Genomic DNA, 23,988 nt, shown 5'->3' with positions numbered 1-23,988 from the left:
GCTCCTCATGCTCTGCCTGCCTCACCTGGGCCCTGGGGTCCATCCCTGAGCTGGGTGGCTGCTCCACTCCCAAATCTCTGAATGGCACTAGGCTGAGTTGGCTGAGTCATCCAGCTCGGGTGCCCCCACCTAAGCAGGGGAGCTGCCTCTGCCCCAGGTGGGGCCAGGAGACAGGCTAGTGAGAGGCCCTAACGGCAGGTGTCTTGTTCCTCTGTCCCCCCCGCCCCCCTCCCCACCCCCCGACAGAGGATACAAGGCAATCAGAGGTCCCAGGGGAAAGGAGAACTCCAGGAGAAGGAGCCAGCCTCCCAAATGACCCTGTCGAGATAAGCAACCATCACTGATGCCAGGCCATGAGATGAGTGAGACTTGAACTTGTTTGTATTGTTTAAAGCAAAAGTGATGGCTTTTAGATCACAGAACCGAGAAAGCCAGAACTTCCCAGTACAGGAGCTCAAGAAACAAGTGGTCTCCTGGCTTTATCTGGCTCCCTGCACCACCATCCAGAGTCCCTGGCTCTGAGAGGTAACTTTGTGCTGAGTTAAGCCACTGATGAGTGAAGACCTGTTTGTTACAGCAGCTTCCTCTGCCCTGACCAATACAAGTGGTCTTGACTCTGCCCCCTCTTGAGGCTTCATCTGGCTATTGTGTCCCACCAGTTTTAGCGTCAATTTGGTTATCAGAACCATCCTTTGTGTCCCTGCTGCTTCCTCTGTGCTGCTTCCTTAATTCCCTGCAGTGGCTTCCTCAGACTCAACAGATCCACAACAGACCTCAGCATTTTCATTCATTCATTCATTCCCTCTGTCCCTAATTCATGAAGGCAGCTGATGTGTATCAGGGCCTACTGTGTTTGTTTTTTTCAGTTTGAAGATCTAATTGGCTTTATTTATATTTTAATTAGAAGATCTAGTTGGCTTTATTTTTGTTTGTTTTGTTTCAGGATTTCTTTTTTCTTGGTACCAGCACCTACTGCACACTGGGCATTCTTGGCTCAGAGACGACAAGATCCAACCCTTCGAGGCTCATAGTTTTCCCAGGAGAGAAACCCCCTCTACATAAATGAATGAGCGTGAGGAACGTGCTAGATGATGACAGGCTGTGACAGATGACTCAGCCAGAGTGACGTGGGGCAGAATGGAGGCAGCGGTGGCCCTGGAGAGAGCCAGGCAGGTAAGGCCTGTGCAGGGCCTCAGAAGTGAAAAGCAGTGGTGTGAGTGTAAAGCCAGGCTCACAGCCGGTGCAAAGGCCCTGGGGTCGGACTGGACCTGGGGAATGGAGGAAGACAAGGTCCTGGGTGGGCCGGGAAGGTCTGTTAGAGGAGAGGCTGGATCCACACAGCCACCTGCATCTGCAGTTTTTTTTTTTTTTTTTTTTGCATCTGCAGTTTTTAAAAACGAGAGGTCAGGGTTCTGAGAGATTTATGAGACTTCCTGTTTGGGTCAAGCTGCACATCCTGAGTCCCTGGAAGGCCCCTCTAGCTGCCCCTGGGGAGGGACCAGGATTCTGTGGCCCCTGTGACCTGGCTCAACTAGAGCACCTCCACACACGTCACCTGCCAGCACACTGGGCCATACACAGGCCTACATGCCCGCTCCTTCTCTGGTGACTCCCTTCACCACCTCCCCCAGGGAGCCTTCCAGGGCTTGGGCCCACTGCTCCCCCATCACATTCTCAAAGGGGGCCAGTCTGGGCTGGGTGCTGGCTGGGCTCAGGGAAAGTTCTCCTGTCCACCCCAAGAGCCCTCCCTCATCCCCTTTACCTGCACCCCCCCCCCCATCAAAACCCCTGTGTGAGGCCACCCTGTTGGGAGTCCGTTTTCTCCAGGGTTATGAGCAGCCACGGAAGTTACATCTGCTCCAGCCAAGGAGCCTAGCATGTAGTAGGTGCTCAGTAAACAGAAACTGAATAACTGCGTTCTTGCCTGAACTCAGAACCTGGTGTGCCTGCCCTCTCTAGCAGCCAGCACAGGAGCACAGACTATTCCATTCATCCCCAAATGGTGAGAACCTACTGTGTGCCAGGCCTAGAGAGACCCAGTGGTGATGGAGACCAGCCCTCCTCCCCCACCATCCTCCCCACAGATTTCCCCCTCACTCACTCACTCCAGCCTCCTTGCTGTTGCTTGAACACACCTGGCACGCTTCCACCTCAGGGCCTTTGCACAGGCTCTGCCCTCTGCCTGGACCACTCTTCTCCCAACATCCAAGTGGCTCCTCCCCCACCCCTGTAAGGTCTTGGCTCAAATGCCACCCTTTCAGGTAGCCATTCCTGGACCCCCATCTGTTATTGCATCACCCCCTCCTCTTCCCTCTCGGGTCCCTGCTTCATTGTTGTTTTCTGGCTGCGTTGCATGGTTTGTGGGATGTCACTTTCCCAAGCAGGAACTGAACATGGGCCATGGCAGTGGAAGCATGGACTCCTAATCACTAGGCCACCAGGGAACTCCGTCCTGCTTTTTATTATTATTGTTCTTTGACCATGCCTCAAGCATGTGGGATCTTAGTTCCCCACCAGGGATCAAACTCACAGCCTCTGTAGTAAAAGTGTGACGTCTTAACCACTGGGCCACCAGGAATGTCCCCTCCTACTTTGTTTTTTAACATGGACTTAAGGTCTTTAAAGGGCTTCCCTGGTGGCTCAGATGATAAACTGCCTGCTATGCAGGAGACCTGGGTTCAATCCCCGGGTAAGGAAGATCCTCTGCAGAAGGCAATGGGAACCCACTCCAGTATTCTTGTCTGGAGAATTCCATGGATAGAGGAGCCTGGCAGGCTACAGTCCATGGGGTCGCAAAGTCAGACATGACTGAGCAACTATCACACACACACACACACACACACACACACACACACATGTATACACACAAATGCCAAATGCAGTTTACTCATTCACCAGTTGCCTCTGAGTTGTCTCTCCCTGCTCCTGGTAGACAGGGCTTCTGTCTTTTTCATTCTAGGCCCAAGAGAAACAGCAGTGGAGGAGACAGACCAAGGTTCATCCTCTTGGAGTATAGTGAGCCTGCCACAAATAATCGCATGGGACACTTGGAGGAAGGGAAGAGGGTCTGGGGCTCCCAGGCCAGGTCTGAACCTCGCAACCAAAGGGAGCAGCTGGTCAGGCCCTGGTCAGATCCTTGGCAAAGGCAGGGGCAGCCACACATGAATAAGGTCTTGGGGCAAGGCCTCTCTGTCTAGGGGCCAGCAATGGGGACAGATGTGAAGAGTGAGGACAAGGAGTCCTGGGCAGAGTCCTGCCCACCAGGTCCCTTTGAGTGCCTGCTCTGTTACTCTTGGTGGCTGAATGGATCCTTGTAAGTGAACATCTCCAATTGGAGCGTTCCCCTCTCAAAGCCGCTGTTTGCAACAACCTGGTGAGGGGGCCCAGAGGAAGCAACACCCTCTGCATCTGACCAGGAGCCTGGCACATAGTAGGTGCTCTGTAAACAGAGGTTGAATGATTGTATTCACATCCCTGAACATGGAGCCCAGAATCCTGTCCCCTCCTGGCAGCCAGTACGAAGGCACAGTTTCCATCACTCATCCTGGAAACAGTGAGCACCTATTGTGGACAGGTGACCTGATCAAGTGGAAGAAGGCAGATCAGTGGGGCCTGGGGTGGAGGGCAGGGACACTAACAGCAAAGGGGCAGGGGAGGTCCTTGGGGAGATGGGAATGTCCCATATCTTTTTAAATGATCGATCCAACTTTTACAAATATTTATTTATGTATGTATTTGTGGCTGTACCGGGTCTTGTTGTGCACGGGATTTCTCTGGTTGTGGCTAGCAGGGGCCGCTCTCTGTCTGAGGTATACAGGCTTCTCACTGCAGTGGTTCCTCTGGCTTTGGAGCACTGGCTTCAGGGCAGGTGGGCTCCGGGAGTTGCAGCTCAAGGGCTCCAGAGCGCAGGCTCAGCAGTTGTGGCGCATGTGGCCCCTCGGCATGTGGGATCTTCCTGGACCAGGGATTGAACCGGCATCGTTTGCATTGCAAGGCAGATTTTTAACCACTGGACCATCACGGAAGCCCAGGAATGTTCTATATCTTGATGGTGGTGGTAACCTGGGTGTGATACCCCAAGCCCCACTTGAACACTTAGAATGGGTACATTTTATTATATGTAAATTATGCCTCAAAAACAATCCATGAAGACAGAGCAGACTGGTGGTTACTAGGAGCTGGGGAAGGGGGAATGGGGAATGACTGCTAATGGGGACAGGGTTTCCTTTTGGGGTGATGGAAATGTTCTGGAATTAGAGCTAACGGTTGCACAACATTGTGAATGTATTCAATGTTGCTGATGGTAAATTATATGCATTTTACTACAACAAAAATTATTGAAATTCGTGAAGCCTATCTGTGGCAAGGTTAAAAAAGGGAGTCCTTGCCTTCCAGAGATATATTCTGGAAAACTAACAGATGAAAATACGTGCCACTGAGATTTAGACAGAGGAGGAAGTGGGTGGAGATGAGGAAACAATCATATGAAGATCACGAAGGCTGGGGGGTTGGCCACGTGGGCTTATTACATTATGCTTTCTACTTTTGCAGCCTTGAATTTTCCAGAGTAGAATTTTTAATACATAATTTTTTAAAATAAAATTTTAAAATTAAATAAAATATTTTAATATGTTTCAATTTTAAAAATTAAAAATTTTTTAATTTTTATTTTTTTGTCCACACTATGTGGCTTGCAGGATCTTAGATCCTTGACTAGGGATCAAACCTGGGTGCCCTGCAATGGAAATGTGGAGTCCTAACCACTTGACTGCCCAGGGAATTCCCTAAAGTTTTAAAAATTAAAAAAAATTAAAAATCAATTAAAAAAAATAATACTTTAACTCTCCAAAGGCTCCCATTGCTTTGTTGATCAAATGCCTTCCCTGTGACCCGGGAAGCCCGGCATGGACCAGCCCCATGCATCTGACACCTCTTCACCCTTCATTCCCCCAGCTCGCTCTTGCCTCCTTCCCTGATCTTCAGCAAGTCAAAGGCTCCCACCCTAGGGCCTTTGCACAGCTCCCACTGCCTGGAGTACTCTGCCCTAGGCCCCTCATTGAGGCTCAAGGGTAATCTGTTACATAACAGTGGGTAACAGTGGGTAAATACACTCCCAGTTCCCACTTCCATATGGTTTTATTCCTTCAGAGCAATCATCACAATCTGAAGCTGTGCGTTTCACAGTTCTTCCTTTGTGGGTTTCCTAAGTCTGTTTCCATGACAGCAGGCACCCCATCTGTCTGTCTATCTGTCTATTGTGTCCAGAGCTGTAATTCCAGCACTAGAGATAGGGCCTAGAATGTAAGGATAATGCTAATGTCCCACAGGCTGACTTGAATGCAACCCAGTCTCTTCTATGTGACTGTAGTTGTGGAAACGTGTCCCCAAAATTCATGTGTACCTGGAACCTCAGACTGTGACCTTATTTTGAAACAGGGTCTTTGTAGATATAATTAAGATAAATATGAGATGAGGTCTTCCTGATTGCCTAGGTGGGCCCTAAATCCACTGACAGGTATCTTTATACGAAGAGAGAGGGACGTCCCTGGTGGTCCAGTGGTGAAGACAGTCCACTTCCACTGCAGGGGGTGTGGGTTCGATCCCTGGTTGGGGAACTAAGATCCTGCATGCTAGTGATGCACATGGCCAAGAAGTATTGATCTTAAAAAAGAAGAAGAAGAAGAGAGAACACAGAGACACAAGGGAGAAAACCCTGTGGCGACAGAGGCAGAGACTGGAGTGATGCAGCCACAAGCCAAAGACACCTGGAGTCCCCAGAAACTGATTTTGGCTTCTGGTCTCCAGGACTTTGAGACAAGGTCCTTTTGTTTTAAGCTACCAGGATTGTGGTAATTTGTAACAGCAGCCCCAGGACACTCATACAGAGGACCCTGGTGGGTACATCCTGCATAGGGCCTCCTGGTTAATGGAGACAATAAGATTCTGTGCCTTCCAGGTCACTGGGGGATAAAAGAGATGGATGGAGACTTCGAAGGACAGGGCCTGACATGTCTTACATTCTCAATCAACTCTGCTGCTATCCTGTCCTCAGGGAGGTATGCACTATCAATAAGAAATCAGAATTGAATTAGCATTTTATCTGCCCAGCAACTTGACTCATGCTCAGCTGCTTCAGTCATGTCTGACTCTTTATGACCCTATGGGCTGTAGCCCTCAAGGCTCCTCTGTCCATGGAATTCTCCAGGCAAGAATACTGGAGTGGGCTGCCATTTCCTTCCCCAGGGGATCTTCCCAACCCGAGGTTCAAATCCAGGTCCCCCGCATTGTAGGCAGATTCTTTACCATCTGAGCCACCAGGCAGGCTCCCAGAGTTGACTCATACCCACCCTGCAAGGAGGAAAGAGGAACAGACAAGTTCCAAGAGTGGAGGCCAGCACAAGAAATCCCCAAGGCGACTAAGAGATGGGGCAAGATATCACCTGAGAGTCTTGTGCAAACACTGATTCCTCAAGTCTGTCCCAGAGCTCCGAGCTCCAGCAGAGCCCAGAGGAAAGAAGAAGTGGCCTGGAGTTGAAGCTTTGGTACCACCTACCCACTGTGGCACCCGGGCAGATCCTGCCCTCTCTGGGCCTCAGTTTCCTTACTTGGGATCAGAAGGCTAAGCATCACAACCTCTAAAGTATTCTGCAGCTCAGCAAAGTGTAGGTCCTGCCATCACCCCGTTTACAAACAGGAAGCGAGGCCCAGAGTGGCAATGCCTCTGTACGTGGGGAAACAATAGGACTCCTGCCCTAATACCTGTCAAGTGTATTAAGTGCCCGACCAAGTAAAAGGACTGAATAAGAGGGATTTATCATCACTCTGCCCAGGAGGGTCCTGCCTCCAGACTTTGCACCTGGTGCCCCCTCTGCCTGGAGCAGGTCTTCCTTCTTAGGCTTTGCAAGGTTGGTTCCTTCTTCTTTGAGCACCTGCGCGGGGTGCCCCCTGCCAACCGCCCTGGCTGAAATAGTCAAGCATGAACCCTGACTCCCCCCTTCATGCTGTATTCTTTGTGTCACTTGCTCTCTTTTTTAAGAATAAATTTTATTTATTTATTTTCATTTTTGGCTGTGCTGGGTCTTCATTGCTGCTCGGGCTTTTCTCTATCAGAGGTGAGCAGGGGCTACGCTAGTGGCGCTGGCTCCTCTTGGAGAGCACAGGCTCTAGGGGCAGGGCTTCAGTAGCTGCTGCTCCCGGGCCCTGGAGCACGGGCTTGGTCGCTCCACAGCGTGTGGGATCTTCCCAGACCAGGGACTGAACCTGTATCTCCCACACAGGCAGCTTGGCTCTTCCACCGCTGAGCCCCCAGAGAAGTCCCCTTCCTGTCCCTTTCTGATGTTTAAATTATTTCCCTAATTCCTGCTCAAGTGTTCTTCTCCCTCACTATGCTGTGGGCTCCAGAGGACACAAAAAGTGCCTGATGTGTTCACAGCACGTCACAGTGACCCCGGCATCCCGAAGCCCAGATGGGGTGTGGTCTCCAGGAGGTCCTCAAGGCTGGGTACAGCCAATTACTTTCTCCGTTGAAGACTAGCGGGAGCCTGACGATCTCACCAGCACGGCCAAGGCCCCACATCACACACCTGAAACAGTGCAGGCCCCTCCTCCGAGTCTCCCACCTCCACCCTGGGCCAGGCCCCACCCTGTACATAGTGGGGTGAATGGTGGCCCCCAAAAGACACATGCAAGTCCTGACCCTCCAAACTTGTGAATAAAATCTTATGTGGAAAAAGGGTCTCTGCAGATGTAACAAGGCTGAGGATCTTCAGATGAGATCCTCCTGGATTTAGGGTAGGCCCTAAATCCAATGGGTTTCCCTGGTGGCTCAGATGGTATAGAATCCACCTGCAATACGGGAGACCTGGGTTCAATCCCTGGGTTGGGAAGATCTCCCGGAGGAGGGCGTGGCAACCCACTCCAGTATTCTTGCCTGGAGAATCCCCATGGACGGAGGAGCCTGGCGGGCTACAGTCCATGGAGTTGCAGAGTCAGACATGACTGAGCGACTAAGCACAGCTAAATCCAATGACGCGTGTCCTTCTAAGAGACAGAAGAGGAGACACAGCCACAGAGAAGAAGGCCATGTGAAGGTGGAGGCAGAGACTGGACTGAGTGATGCAACCACAAGCCAAGGAACCGCCAAGGATTGTTGGAAGCCACTAGAAGCTAGGAGAGAGGCATGGAACAGATTCTCCCTGGGGCCTCCAGAAGGCCCTACCCACACCTTGACTTCAGACTTTGTGGGTGTGTGCTAAGTCGCTTCAGTCGCGTCTGACTCTTTGTGACCCCGTGGACTGTAGCCCACCAGTCTCCCCCGTCCATGGGACTTCCCAGGCAAGAATACTGGATTGGTTTGCTACTTCCTTCTCCAGGGGATCTTCCCATCCCAGGAATTGAATCCCCGTCTCTTGTGTCTCCTACATTGGCAGGTGGGTTCTTTACCACTTGTGCCACCTGGGAAGACTCAGACTGCAGGCCTCCACAAATAAATTTCTGTTGTTGTAAGTCACCCAGTTTGTGCTACTTTGTTCTGAAAGCCACAGGAAACTAACACACACTGCTTCATCTCCAAACTTTGGTTGTCTTCCTTACTGCTCTCACCCCTGTGCCCCATTCAAGGGGAGAGAGGGGTGTGTGTCTCCATTCCCACTATCTGGGAACAAGAGCACTTCTTGCCTGGCTGCCCCAAATCCTCCTCACCAAGCCACCATCCTCCTCTTTGCAGGTCAGCCTGGCTGGGGTGCTTCCCTACTCAAAACCATTCCCTGGGAACATAAGACTCTTCTGCCCAGTGTTCAAAGCTCTGGAAATCTGGCTCTGACTCCATCAGTGCCCATCTCACAGACCCCCTACCATCACAATAGCTCCTTTCACACCCCCTGCAACCTGGGACATGGTAGTCCCGTATTTCCTTTCTTCTGTCCAAGGAAGTTGTCAGCATGTGATGGCTGGAGCCACAGCAGCCAATCTGAGACCATGAGGATAACCAACTGGAGACACCAAGGCTTTGCAGCAAGGATGCCAGAGCAGAAAGGCAGAAGGAACCTGGGTCAACAGAACATGCTGAACACAAACTGATCAGCCTGAAGCCATCTCATGTTCCAGTACCCCACTGCATGTGGCTATAAACGTGCTTTACTATTGACGCCACTTCTAATTGGGATCCCCACTATTTGCAGCTGAAGCCTCCTCACAGAGAACACCTCCCCAGAGGAGCTGATCCACATGTGCAGCGCACCTCCATGAAGGACTGCAACATGTTGGACATCATGACAGGAACGGGGACACAAGGTGACCAAGGTAGGGGTGAGCCCTGCCACCCTGGGCCTACAGTCAATAATCATGGAGAAAGCAAACACAAGCCAGGACATGTTTCCTAAGAAAAAAGCAAACAAGATTGATGTGGACCAGATTTCACCCACAGGGACAGGGGAGCCTTGCCTGAAGAAGCAACATTTTCACTGAACTTCGAAGGATAAGAAGGAATCAGCCATAGGTTAAGCTCGAGGGAAAGAATTCCAGATGGAGCGCTCCACAAGCGCAAAGACCTGAAGGCAGAAAGGAGATTGGCAGGTTTATAGAGAGCAAAGGCCCACGGGGGAAAAGAGAGAGTGAAGCAAGGACTGGGTAGAAAGAGCGCGGGCTCAGAAATCTCTCTCCATGGCTCTGAATCACGCCACTAACTCATGGATTGATTTTGGCACATTAAAGTCACATGGGGGAAATGATGGTGCATTATTCATTTGTAGCTTCCAGTGAGCAGAAGATGGATATGTGTGCTCAGTTCATGTCTGACTCTGTGACCCACTGGACTATAGCCCACCAGGGGCTTCTGTCCGTGGGATTATCCTGACAAGAATATCCGAATGGGTAGCCATTCCCTTTTCCAGGAGATCTTCCTGGCCCAAGGATCGAACCTGGGTCTCCTGCGGCTCCTGCATTGACAGGTGGATTCTTCACTACTGAGCCACCTGGGAAGCTTTGAGCAGAAGATAGGAAGGAATCCAAACATCCTGCAGTAGGAACATCAGCTGGAAGTTACAACAGAAGGCTGCACACAAGAATGGTACCCCCACTGCGAGGAATGAGGAAGGACCCTGAAGGTAAATGGGAAAAGTCAGTGCTGACCTCTTAGCAAAGGTAGCTAGCTGACTGGGCACCCAGGCACTGACTGGTCATCACACCTCCCTGCATCCCCCCAAACAGCTAGTAAAGGGTTTATTTTTTTGTTTTTATTTGTGGCTGCACCACACAGCATGTGGGATCTTAGTTCCTTGAACAGGGGTTGAACTCGTGCCTGCTGCAGTGGAAGTGTGGGGTCTTAACCACTGGACCACCAGGAAAGTCCCAAAAGGGATTTTTTTTTTAAAAAAAAGTGTGTACTCACTGGTAAGATGGGCACAGAGACCGAATCACCTCACTGTGGAAAACTGGGAAACAGCAGATAAGAGGTGGGGGCTCTAGGAGGTGGGAGAAAGCAGAATCCTGGGCTGCAGGATTGAAAGAAATCTGTTTAAGAAACCCCTTCTGGGATTTCCTTGGAGGTCCAATGGTTAAGACTCTGTGCTTCCAATGTAGGGAGTGCAGATTCCATTCCAAGTCAGGGAACTAAGATCCCACATACCACATGGCATGGCCAAAAAATAAAATAAAATTAAGAATCTCCCTCTGTGAAATCAATGTCATGAGGATGCATGTACAACATAGCAACTATAGTTAATAATACCTCATTGCATATTTGAAAGTTGCTGAGAGTAGATCTTAGAAGTTCTTATCATAAGAAAAAAAAATTTTGTCACTTTGTATGGTAATGGATGTTAACTAGATTTACTGTGGTTAATCATTTCATAATATACAAGATATAATATATATAATGTAATCATTTCATAATATACATAATGCACTCTACTCCTCAAAATTCACTTTAATGCCTCTTCACTTATGTGAAAGACCTAAATGAGTACCTGTTTTTGTTAACCGAAAGAAATCCAAAGAGGACTTTCACTTTTACGGTAAAAGGCAAAATGTGAAAACAGCCTCCAGTGTTTGTTTTTCAGGGAGCTGTTACAGGGGCAGCATGAACCCAAAGGAGCGAGAGAGGCACCACCAAGCCCCTTACCCTGGAACTAAATACACTTGGCATCCCAGTATCAAGCAACTATAGCTTTGAACTCTGTGAGCATCTGACCTTTATCTCAATTTATTCTGTGCATCCATTAGCAAGATGCATCCTAAGGTAATTACTTCTTTGCATTACATCCTTTTGGCTTCTGAACAGTTTCACAGGAAAGCTCTATTTTTGTATAGCGGGAGAAACCTTTATGCAAATAGCAAATCATTATGTTGCCCACCTGAAACCAACAGAATGATATGTCAGTATCTCAATCAGGGCTTCCCTGCTGGCCCAGTGGTAGAGAACCTGCCTGCCAGTGCAGGAGACAGGGGTTCGATCCCTGGTCTAGGAAGATTCCCATAAGCCATGGAACAACTGAGCCCCTGTGCTGTGACTACTACTCTAGAGCCCAGGAGCCACAACTACTGAGCCCATGTGCTGCAACTACTGAGGCCCGCGCCCTAGAGCCTGTGCTCTGCAACAAGAGAAGCCACTGCAATGAGAAGCCCACACACAGCAGCTAGAGAGCAGCCCCCCCACTTGCTACAACTAGAGAAAAGCCCACACAGCAAGGAAGACCCAGCACAGCCAAAAATAATAAATAAATAAATAAATAAAGTTTAAAAAGAAAGTGGCCCCTTTGCCACCCAGGAGGAGACTGAACATCCAACCACAGGATGGTTTCTGGGTGGGACACCTTCCTGCAAATGGGTGTTAACATTCCCCTGCCAGATACTGAGCTTCCAGCCCTCTTCCCCCTCTGCATTCCTGGGATGCTGCTGGTGGGTTCTCTACCCCAGGCAGAAGACCAGAAGAGCTTCCAATGGGAAAATGTGACCAGGCCCAGAGGAAAGACCCAAAGACACTGCACTGAGGTCTCCCCAAAGCACCACCTGGCCAGGTGACCCTCATAATGAAGCTCAGTTGACAAGATCCCTCACCCCTTACCCACACTCATGCTGAGAGCTTTTAATTGACTTTATAACCAAAGACTACCAGACTCCTGGGGATCTCCTCTAACAGGGATGATGGAGACTAAACTAAACAAAGAAGAAAACCTTTGAGGAAAAAAAGATTGTGCAAACAGGAAAAAAAAAAACCTAATAAAGTCATTAATATCCCTGATGATGTAAGAAGATTTACTGCATCCATGAAATAAGAATAGAATGCTATAAAAAAAAGCTTTCAGGGAATGAAGAAAAAAAAAGATCCTGGAAAATTTAAATGTGAGGGCACCATAGAATATACAACATACCACATGACCCTAGTGAAAAATATGGATTTAGTAAATAGTAAGGTATCAATAATGACTTATCAATTGTGACAAGTGTACTATACCAATACAAGATCTTAAAAATAGAGAAAACTGCAGGGGAGAGGAAGGGAGTATATAATACTTTCTGCTCAATTTCTGTAAACCTAAAACTGATAATAAAAAAATGAAGTCTTTATAAAAAAGAAAAAATAATAATTAAAAGATCAATAAAAGAGTTTATTAATAACAAATGATAATCATAATAAAAATTTTAAATGTGAGCATAAATTAAATATTAATAGAAGGGTTATAAATAATTTGAAGAAATATCATAGAAAGTAGAATAAAAAGACAGAGATGGAAAATAAAAGAGAAAAGAAAATTATAGCATCAGTCCAGAAGATCCAACATCATATTCAACAAATAGTTATCAAGCTAGACATTGTTCCAGGCACTCAATAACAGGAGTTCTAAGAACAAAGGAAGCAAAGGTGAGGAAATCACCAATGACAGCATTAAAAAAACTTCCTTGACCTGAAACCCCACCAACAGATCGTACAATGGATGGAAATAGCCCACTCTCTTGAAAAGATCCCACAAGCTACCAGAAAGAAAAACAAAAATACAGGCCACTATAAAGGATCAGGAACCAGAAGGTTTTAGACTTCTCACTAATAACCATGATGTGAGAAGAAAATAAGAAATGCCTTCAATTTTGAAGGAAAATAATATCCAAACTAGAAGTCTATACCCAGACCATCAGTCAAGTGTGAGGGTGGAAATAAAGATATTTTCATATATGGCGGGGGGGGGGGGGTCTCAAAAACTTAAATTCCCATGCATCATTTCTCCCAAAACTAATAAAGATGTGCTCCAACTAACTAAAAGAGCAAATCAAAGAGGAGGAACTGCAAACATTGAATTTTTGAATTTTTTGAATACCAGGAACTCAGGAAACAGGGTATCCAGCCCCAGAGAAAAGTGATGCTAGTCCTCAGGAAGATGGCTAGGAGCAAGGCTGGGGTGATGGTTACATACCAGGTGGAAAGGGCAATTTGCACGGTTTGGACAGATTGGAGGCTAGAACAGAGATTTCTCTAAAAAGATGAAATTGAAAGCCCATCTGATACTATAAACATAAGAAGAGAGAGAGACAAATGTGTGCAGTTTGAGCTTGAAGTACAGATAAATACATAGAACTAACAAATACAAAGGCAATCAATGACTCCAGAGAAAATACATAAAGTTGTTTAGCTCATATTATAAACAAGCATCCTTTTGGCAGTCTACTAAACACCACATACACCACAGTTTTTGTAAGCTTTTTGCTTTTTGTTGATGATTTTTCTGTTTAAAAGGGGTCCTACACATAATGCTGAAATGATGTCTAGGGATCCTAAGCACAAGAAGGCTGTGATGTGCCTTCTGGAGAAGATGTACATGTTAGATAAGTTTTATTCAGGCATGAGTTATAATGTTGTTGGCAGTGAGTTCAGTTGTAATAAACAGTATATAGGAGGTGTCTTTAAATAGAACACGCATAAAACAAGATTATGTATTGATTGGTTGATGGAAATGTTGTGATCAGAGGCTCTCAGGAACCTAACCCTGTATTTTCCCTAGGAACAATGGTTCAGTATTTGCTAATTCAATGTTTGCAGCAATTCTGTAGAACAGATGATGAGAATCTACTGTGATAATATTGGGACAATGAAGGAATGGAAAAACATGTATGTCTGGGTATGTATGGGGGCGGTGGGTATGTGTACAACATGTGCAGAAACAGAAAGAAAATGAGGACAGGGGGATAAAGGGATGCTGAATCCTCATCTTCCATAGAGGGAGATGACAGACCAGCTCTCAAAGTGAAAAAATGCAGATATTGTCACATAAGCCATTTGGAGATTCAAACAAGAGGTAAGAATCACTCCTGATAGAGAAGAGAAAATGTGGATCAAGGTTGAGCAGGCAGCTGCCACTTGAGGTAGAAGGCTTAGAATCTTGAACCTTGCATGACTTTAATAAAAGTGAAAATTTCAAGTGTAAGTGTTAGAGAGAAGGAAGCAAGCATAAGGTGAAGAAAATGATGATGAATGTGTGGCCACTGGTGAGCACCAAGAACAAGAGGTCTGGGACTCCCCAGCATTCAGTGATTAAGACTCTGCCTCCCAAGGCAGGGGGCATGGGTTTGACCCTGGGTTGAGGAACAAAGGTCCCACAAGTCACGGGGTGTGGCCAAATACCTTTAATAAAGAACAAAAGGTCTGCATATATTTTTCTTTCAAAATATGTATTTATTTATCTGGCTGCACCAGGTTTTGTTTGCAGCAAGCAGGTTCTTTAGTTGTGGCCTAAGAACTCTTAGTTGAAGCATGTAGCATCTAGTTCCCTGACCAGGGATCAAATCCAGGCCCCCTGCATTGGGAGCATGGAGTCTTAGCCACTTGACCACCAGGGAAGCCCCTACATAACTATATCTTGGAAAAGAGACATAAGACACCCCTGAGGAGGGGAACTGCAGGGCTGCAGGCAGTCCAGAGAGGGCAACATTCACTGCAAACCTCTCTCTAACATCTGAATTTTGTACCTGTTATGTATTAATCACTACAAAAAAATAACTGAAAATGTAAAATGTCAAAAGTTAGCTGTTTATACACTCAACTCCCTGGTCAAATCCTGATATCTTGACCATTCGACTAATAAATAGAGTTGCTACGATGAGCGTCCTCCTCAGTGTTTATTGAGTGACCTTACAGCCACCCTTCAAAGTAGCATTCTAAAATGCCCATGTCAGAAAAAAATAAATAAATAAATAAAATGCCCATGTCAGATGGTGGATGAGGTGGGGGCTCAGAGAGGTGAATTAACATACCCAAGGTCACACAACAAGTAGAGGACAGAACAACCCAGACCCAGGCCCCCTGGCAGGGTTCCTCTGCTGCTGCTCAAGCTTGCCCCAAAGCTTGAGGGCAACATTCAACATGTACCACGTGGCAGGCCAAGTGCCCATGCTGCATACAGCAGGTGCTCAATTCATGCTTTCTTGAAGGAGAGGCGCTGTACAAGGTGTATTCTTCCAGACGAAGGAACGGAGACCCAGAGGGTGATATTTCATGGGCTAGGTCCTCTGGCTCCAGCCGCCAAGCTCCCAACCACTGAGGGACCCACTGACTGCCTGATACCACCAAGTCTGAGCACCTACTTGGTGCCCAGCTCTCCTCTAAGAGCTTCCCATGGATGAATTCAATCAGTTCAGTTCAGTTCAGTTCAGTCGCTCAGTCGTGTCTGACTCTTTGCGACCCCATGAATCGCAGCACGCCAGGCCTCCCTGTCCATCACCAACTCCCGGAGTTTACTCAAACTCATGCCCATCAAGTCGGTGATGCCATCCAGCCATCTCATCCTCTGTCGTCCCCTTCTCCTCCTGCCCCCAATCCCTCCCAGCATCAGGGTCTTTTCCAATGAGTCAACTCTTTGCATGAGGTGGCCAAAGTACTGGAGTTTCAGCTTCAGCATCAGTCCTTCCAATGAACACCCAGGACTGATCTCCTTTAGGATAGACTGGTTGGATCTCCTTGCAGTCCAAGGGACTCTCAAGGGTCTTCTCCAACACCACAGTTCAAAAGCATCAATTTTTCGGCGCTGAATTCAATAGGGTACCCCAAAGACCCCATGAAGGGACACTAGTGTGACAGCCATGGGCAGCGAGTTAGCAGTAAGGGTGGGAACCCTAAGAAAAAGCCCCCACAAGGGTGCTTCCTGTCCACAGACAACACAGCAAAGAAATGCGAACTGAGGCCGCAAGGGCTCGTGCTCACGTTACCCGAGCATTCGCAGCCCTCTCCGGAGCACACCCACGGGCGGGCAGTGGACTCCAGCGCTGGGCTCCAGCTACATGCCTGGGCCGCCCTGCCTGGCAGCAGCACAAGCCACCCCCACTCTGAGGACAAAGAGGCCACTGTCTGCCTTTGGACCCTTCCCGAGACTTCTTCTTGTCCCTCTGTTCCTTTTGCCCCCTCCTGTTTTCACCCTGAGTTCCAGGGCACCGGGGCAGGAAGAAATAAACAAGGATGAATGTGATCAGATTTCATGATGAAAATAGAGGAGAGCTGGAAGAACTGGGGCAGGGTGCTTAAATATTTTTGAACCTCAGATCTAAAGGCAGCCAGCCTCCACCACTACTCCAGCACAACACAGCAGCTAAGAACAGACTCTAGAGCCCTGCCCCTCCCTGGCTATGCATTTTTAGGCAAGTGACCTGCCCTGTTTGTGCTTTGGTTCGTTAATGATCAAATGGGATTAGTAAGCATTCCTTCCTTACAAGACTGTGAGAACTCTAGAACACTGGTATGGAGTGGGTGGTGGGTATTATGACAAGCTGCATTAGTTAGCTATTGCTGTGTAACAAATTACACCCAAAGTTACCGACTGGAAATAACAAACATTCATTACCTACAGTTTCAGGAATTCAGGAGCATTTTAGCTGTGTGGTCTGGCTCTGGCTCTCTCTAAATCAAGGTGTTGGCTGGGCCTGTGATCATCTCAAGGTTTCACTGGGAAAGAATCCACTTCCAAGTTCACTCATGTGAAACTCTCCAGAGAGCTGCCTTACTGACTACCATGTAAGGGACCCACGAAAGAGCACCCCAGATGGAAGCCACAGTCTTTGATGACCTAATCTCAGAAATAATATCCTATTGCTTTTGCTATATTCTGTTCATCAGAAGTGAATCATTAGCTATGCAACCTATAGTTGCCTGTAAAGTCTTTGCCACTTTGGTTAAATATATTAGTATTGTTTCACAGTGTCCTATGACCCTATATGAGCAAGTGTTTTTAAACCTTTTAATATTTTTTTACAAACTTCCCAAAAATGAAATTCTCAAAGAAGTCTTTTTGACCTCAAACTAACTTTAGGATTTTTTTAGAGAGCCCCTAGCATATTGCAAAAGATTTTTTTCTCTCTTCTCATAAAAATAGAGATGTTAAACTAGTTAGACTTATTTGATATGTTAAATTACATGTGAAGAAGCATTAAGAAGTAAAAATACTAAGCTTTCTTTATATTGTATTTATATAGGTATATAAGTATTTTTAAAATTATATGACGTTCCTAGAAATATAATATACTTTAGTATCTGGTAATGTTGTGATAAAACATTATAATACATATAGTGATATTCTATTTATAATAATAATATAATAATAACTGATAATATTACCAGTCATAATTCTAGTTACTGTCTTAGAGTGCTATGTATAATAGAAATAACCAAATTTCCCTGTCAACTACACTGTAATGAACTCTAATCAGATCTTTAGCCATGGCATTTTAAGTCTTTTGACATTTACAGTTATTGCTTTTCTCTGAGGCTTTTCCAAAAGTGTTCCTACAAGAGTGTTCCTTCTTCAGAGAAATTTCTAAAAAGGATTCTGACAAGTACTCTAGGATACAAGTTTATGGTAACTTTAAGATCATAACATCAACTGGGTAAGGATTTATAGAACTCTAAAGAAAAACTAGATTCATAAAACTGCTAACAAAAGATGAAGATCAAAAACTAATTGCATAGGACTGAATGAACTGATGAAGATGATTATAATCTTTTATGATTTTTTGTTGAAAACATTGCTGGTTCTTTTGTGTTTTGTTTTTCCAGGTTTAAGGAAATCCTCTTATCTTTTCTCTTAAAAGCTTTCAGCAATTTGGTAATAAACATTTATGAACTAAAAAAAAAGAAGTGAATCACTAGGTCCACCCCACACTCAAAGCAAAGGGATCATACAAAGCTATGAAGACCAGAAAGTGCGACCATCTTCCAAGCTGCCTCCATACAGAAAGTGTGCCAAGCTCTGTGTCGGGGATTCAGAGTGGACTCAGCTCCTACCCTGTTCCAGGGCAGACAGGATTGGGCACCGATAGCCCCTGCCCCGCAGAGCAGAGCTGGGGCCTAGGCAAGTCCAAGGAAGGAGGTGGGGAAAGGTCTGTCAGGCAAAAAATATATTCTGTGCACTTTCTGGGTGCCACCCTGATGGGAGGAGGCCAGGGCCACAGTGGCACAGTCTGTGCTGCCCGCCCCCACCAGGCCCACAGGTTAGTCCTGGGGGAAAAGAGACCCCACAATTAAAAGGCAAGAAAGCAGACACACAAGATAATTGTAAGTGACTGATGCTGCTCGTGGTTACAAGTCAAGTTCTGGAGCCACACTGTCTGGGTTCAAATCTTGCCCCTTGTATCGGCCAGCTGTGTGACCTTGGGCAAGTGACCAAACCATGCTGCACCTCAATCTGCTCATCTGTAAGATGGGACAAGACAGTACAGACCTCCCAGGGAGGCTGGGAGGACTTGAAGAAGTCATGATTCCCAGGGTGCCTCACACAGAGGGAGCCCCGCGTCAATCTTGGCTCTTCTTCCAGAAAGTAGGAAGGTAGGAGGGTCTACAGAGACACAGGGTCGGGGAGGGCTGTCTGAGGAGGTGACATTTAACCCATGATGAAAATAAAGAGCAAGGGAACCGTGATCTGGGCAAAGGGAACAGCAAGTGCAAAGGCCTTGGGGCTTGAATAAATAGGACCGTTTAGGAATGGCATGGAGGCCAGTATAGTGGGAAGAGTGACAAAGAAGACAGGAGGTTGGGGACAAGGTCAGAAAGCTCACGTGGTCTAGATTCTTAGAACAACAAGGAGCCATGGGAGAGTGCTGCCTAGGAAAATTCAGCAAAGGTTCCTCTGAGGGAGGCAACATCATAAGGCATCACCAGGTGGAAAAAAAAAAAAAAAAAGAGGACCCGTGGGTTTCCCAGGTGGCTCGGTGCTAAAGAATCCTTCAGACACAGGAGACTCGGGTTTGATCCCTGGGTCAGGAAGATTCCCTGGAGAAGGAAATGGCAACCCACTCCAGTATTCTTGCCTGGGACTCCCATGGACAGAGGAGCCTGGTGGGCTACAGCCCAGGGGGTCGCAAAGAGTCAGACACCACGGAGCGACAGAGCACACACACGTACATGTTCCAGGCAGAGGAAGCAGCCTGAGCCTGATAAGGCAAGCTGATCTGGGGGCCGGGTGAACCTATGGAGATGTGGGGAGTGGCAAGTGGGCAGGCAATAGAATGGCGGAACGCCAAGGACACAGCTAGGGACTGAGTCTTTTCTACTGCAGCGGGTAGAGGTCGTGGAAACTGTGTGAGCAGAGAGCACCAATCCGAGCCGCATGTCAGAAAACCAGGGGCAGGGACCAGGGTGTAGAAAGGAAAGGACGGGTTCTGAAAGGTTCAGAACCAGTCAGTTAGCAGAGGAACTTTTCCCAACTCCACACCATCCCTGTGGCTCACAGAACTCAGTTTATCTTTACAATGGATTAGTCCTCCCATCTTCTCATGGGCACCAAGACTGGCAGACCCATAGCAAGTGTTCACGGACTTCCACGTGGAGGCTGTTCCTAAGACTTGCTCTGGTGGAATGCCCAGAAACAGTTATTTCACCGCAGAAGGACTACCAACAGCTTCTCTGAGCAAGGCCCTCAGAGACAGCCCAGAGGCCTTCCAAGGATGCCTATGAACCCTCCCTAGAGATAGTCACCAGAGACCTCTAAGCAAGCCTTGGAATACACAGCAACCTCTCGGCAGGCCTTGAACAACCCCCAAAATCACGCACAGATCTCAAACTCTCAAACAGCATTCTAACTACAGAGAAACCTGTAAATGGCCCTGAGGAGACAAACACCCTTCAAAGACCCTAAAAACCCTTTACACTTTCCCCAGAAAGCCCTTTCATCTTCCCCGAGAAAGTTCCCCTGACAGCCCCCTAGGGATCTACCAGAGTCCCTGAAGAGTCCCCAGTCCTCCCAGTCACCAAAGCCGCATAGAGACCCCCGCCCCCCTAAGACGCACAGCTCCCCCTCCATCAGTCTCAGCTCTCCGGAAGTCCTACTCGCAGTCCTAATACCCCCAAGCTGTCGTGCAGCTCCCTGAAGTCACCCACTCAGTCTCAAGGGCATTGAAACCTACTCATCTCCCTCCAAAGACCCCTCCAGGTGCCCTCAGAGTCCCCAATCCACTCTTTTCCGTCCCAGCACCGCCCCTAGCCCCGCCCTCACCCAAACCCCGCCTCCCAGTCTCCAAAACCTCTCTCCCCTGTCTTCACGCCGCCCTTGCAGCCCCCCTCTCTTCGACCCCGTGGACACTCAGCCCGCCCCCGACCCCAGCCCCTGGATCAGGCCCGGGCTGCACTCACAAGAGGTCCCGCCTCGCGGTTTTGCAGACGATGCGCAGGAAACGCCAGCCGCCGCCGCCTACGTACACGCCGAGCGCCGCCGCCGTACTCCAGGTCCATGGCAGTCCGAGCAACCATAACAACACCAGAGAGGCCACGGAAGCCGAACCTGCACCTGGAGCCCGCATCCTGGGGAGGCGGAGAGTTCTGAGGCCGCGGGCAGCCCGGGCCCCGCCTCACGACCGACCCAACCCCGCCCCCAGATCGAGCTCCGCTCCCGCTTCGAGCCAGGCCCCACCCCGATGTCTGGGATTGGACGTGTCTCGGACAGGCTCCGCCCCGTCCCAGACCTCCCTGCTTCAAGCCCGGCCCAGGCTTTTCTGCCAATCATTAGTGTATCTCCGCGCCCCCGACACAGTCTTCTGTTCCGTCAGTCACTGGCGAGCCCCGCCCCATGCCTCGATTGAGCGGCGGTACCCTGAACCCAAGCTCCACCTTAACGACTTACCCACAAGCCTAGGCTCCACCTTGGCCCCACCACAGACCCTGGTCCTGGGCGGCTTTCCTCTAGGTCCCGCCTCTACCCGCCTCCGCCACTCACTTGGCCCCGCCCCCAGGTTGGGCCTCTGGCCCCGCCCGTAAGCGCCAAGCACTGTTCCAGAGCCCTGCCCGCTCTAGACCAGGTCCGGCCCTAGGTTAGTCCCATGGCCCCGCCCCACTCTGAATCAGGCCCCGCCCCTGGGTCTCAAGCCCCGCCCCCGGTCCTGGGTTTAGCCGGTATTCCCAGGCCTGAGTTCCACACCAGCTACCGACCCCGCCCTCAGGCTTTGGCAGTCACCACCCCCCGGGCCCACCTAGTACCCTAGGCCCCGCCCCACCTGCCCTCCCAGACAAGCTCTCTTCCGACCTGACTTAGAGCCCCTCTGCGGCACAGCAGAGGCCCGCCCCGTACCGGAGGCCGGGACCATAGAGAGGGGTTTCTGGCCAGAGTGACGACTGCCAACGAGACCCGGGGGCTAGAACGCCCTGGCAAGGACGGCTGTGGTCTCCAAGACCAAACTTCGCCAGGCTCCCAGCTCCCCTCCCAGCCTGGTAATTGGAAAACTTGTGCGTCCCTCAGCCAAGAGGCGTGGCTCCCCGGCGCTCCTGGCCCAAGCCCTAGATGGCAAACTGAATTCTAACCGCCCGGGGACTATGAAGTCCCAGTTTATACTCAGGGCCTACCTGTACTGGGTTTTGGCCCAGCTTGTTCTAAATCCAATCTTTAATGCCTCTTCGGTTTTAAACAGACGTTCCAGGAACCTGAGGAGCCCTAAACTCACAGCTTAGGGGCCCCAGAATATCCAACCCCTGGGTGGTTGGTTTAGTCGCTCAGTCGTGTCCGACTCTTTGCGACCCCATGGACTGTAGCCTGCCAAGCTCCTCTGTCCATGGGATTCTCCAGGCAAGAATACTGGAGTGGGTTGCCATTTCCTTCTCCAGGGGATCTTCTCGACCTAGAAATCGAACCCAGGTCTCCTGCACTGCAGATTCTTCACCAACTGAGACTGATCTGCGAGGGAATCCAACCCCTATCTCAGTCTTAAAGGGACACAACTACTCCCAAATACGAATGAGTCTCCAAATCTTGTGAGTTTAGTCTCAATAACACCCCAGCTCCCCAGGGAGGAAAAAAAATCCACACACCAGGTCCCCATCCTTCCACAAGAAGCTCCACAGAGTCCTTTATTTGCATCCCAGAGTCCTAAATGCTCACCTAGAGACCCTAAAGCCCTCCAACTGATCAGGTGAGGGCTAGTGCTGTCCTCACTGCTCACCACCTTGTTCCCTGGCTGACCTGGAGCCGTTCACAGATCCTCAGGCTTTGGCTGCTCGGTCGTGGGCTCCCAGACGCTCAGGCAGGAGGCGGGCACCGACAGTGAGGCCAAGACAGAGGACCTCCTCTTGGGGCTTCTGGTTCTGCAGCCTCATGGGGCCTGCTGCAATTGCATTGTGCCCATGTGGGCTTCTGCCTTGGAACCCTCTCTCCAAGCTCCCCCTTCGTCTGCCCCCCTGCCTATTCCACCCCTGCTTGTTTCTTCCCTGCTTGGCCGACCTTCTCAGCTCTCTCCTTGGGAGGCAGCCAGCGTCTGCTTCCAGCACCATTTAGAGGACAGGACTGGGCAGGCCCTCCCCCCAACACACATGCTGCCATTGGTCCCTGCAGGCTGCCTAGGGTGGGTGAAATGGGGACGAGGAGACAGATCCGGAGGACAGGCCGGGAGCCAGCCATTGGTCCCTGACTTTCTCAGCTAGGGATCAGCAATGCCCAAAAACTACAGCAGCTACTCTTTTCCTTCCAGATAGCGCTATTGTGATCACCCCATTTTGCAGGTAAAGAAACTGAGGCTTGACACTGTTGCACTAGCTGGAGTTGAGATTCATTCTTTCACAAATGTGGGCAGAGAGCTTGTTCCCCTTCCAGTCTTCCTTAAACTTCTCCCTCTTCTCCATCTTGCCCTGATTCCCCCTACCCATCGATCGCCCTCCCCCATTCTCCTTCCCTTCTTCAAGTTTTCCGCCCCCTCCCTTAGCCTTCCTCCACTCCCCATTTGCTCACCATCTCCTCCTCCACCCACTCCTTTTCCCTTTCTCCTCCCATCCTGTGGCCTTCCCTCCTCCCCGATTCTTCGTCCACTTTCTTCTCTCTCCTCCTCCCCCCATCTTTCCAAGTTTACTGAGCCCTGACTAAATATCAGTAGTACACATGGGACTTCCCTGGTGGTCCAGTTATTAAGATTCTGTGCTTCCACAGGGTTCATCCCTGGTGGAGCAACTTAAGATCCCACATGCTGCATAACAATCTCTTCTAACTCCTCCCATGGCTACTGGAGACACTCTTCTGGGTCTTCAGTCAGCAACCCCCAAATCCTAACGGCTCTGGAGACCCACCTTTTTCTTAAGATGGTGCCGGTACTCCAGTGGAGGGACCATTTCCCTAGCACTGACCCAAGCTATTTTCAGTGAGCAGGGTTCTTTTTTTACCCTTGCTGCTGCTGGTAAGTCGCTTCAGTCGCGTCCAACTCTTTGCAACCCTATAGACTGTAGCCCACCAGGCTCCTCTGTCCATGGGATACTCCAGGCAAGAATACTGGAGTGAGTTGCCATGCCGTCCTCCAAGGGATATTCCTGACCCAGGCATCGGACCCAGGATCAAACCACGTCTCTTACATCTCCTGCATTGGCAAGCAGGTTCTTTACCACTAGCGCCACCTGGGAAGCCCTTTTTTTAAATCTCTTTACATAAGGGCTTCCACACACCCCCAGGGACATCACACAACACATGGCAGCTTTCCCTTCCTAAGATCTGAATAATTCCCAGTTCCAAAAACAGCAGTTCTCCATGGTTCCAGATGACCAGTAAAGGAAAA

General features: G+C 49.1%; 1 protein-coding gene across 6 annotated transcripts in view; it reads right to left on the bottom strand.

Annotated features, from left to right (window-relative positions):
- SLC27A1 (solute carrier family 27 member 1) overlaps positions 1-22,673 on the bottom strand; it is a 36,235-nt gene extending 13,562 nt beyond the window's left edge. For 2 of the 6 annotated variants that reach the window (XM_043467273.1, XM_043467278.1), the window contains exons 1-2: positions 22,335-22,673; positions 20,600-20,767 (exon numbers count right to left, since the gene is read on the bottom strand). In XM_043467273.1, coding sequence (XP_043323208.1) covers positions 20,600-20,766 — 167 coding nt within the window. In that variant the 5' untranslated portion in view covers position 20,767; positions 22,335-22,673. Of the gene's footprint in view, positions 1-1,268; positions 1,352-20,599; positions 20,768-21,086; positions 21,223-22,334 lie in introns of those variants that run through there. The other 4 variants (XM_043467274.1, XM_043467276.1, XM_043467275.1 and 1 more) reach the window with 4 other exon arrangements.
- Between the last annotated feature and the right edge of the window lie 1,315 nt (positions 22,674-23,988).

The sequence above is a fragment of the Cervus canadensis genome, chromosome 4 (genome assembly GCF_019320065.1).
Source record: "Cervus canadensis isolate Bull #8, Minnesota chromosome 4, ASM1932006v1, whole genome shotgun sequence".
NCBI classification, from domain to species: domain Eukaryota; kingdom Metazoa; phylum Chordata; class Mammalia; order Artiodactyla; family Cervidae; genus Cervus; species Cervus canadensis.
Note: the sequence above shows the minus strand (reverse complement) of the source record. Positions and strands in the feature narration are given on the sequence as shown.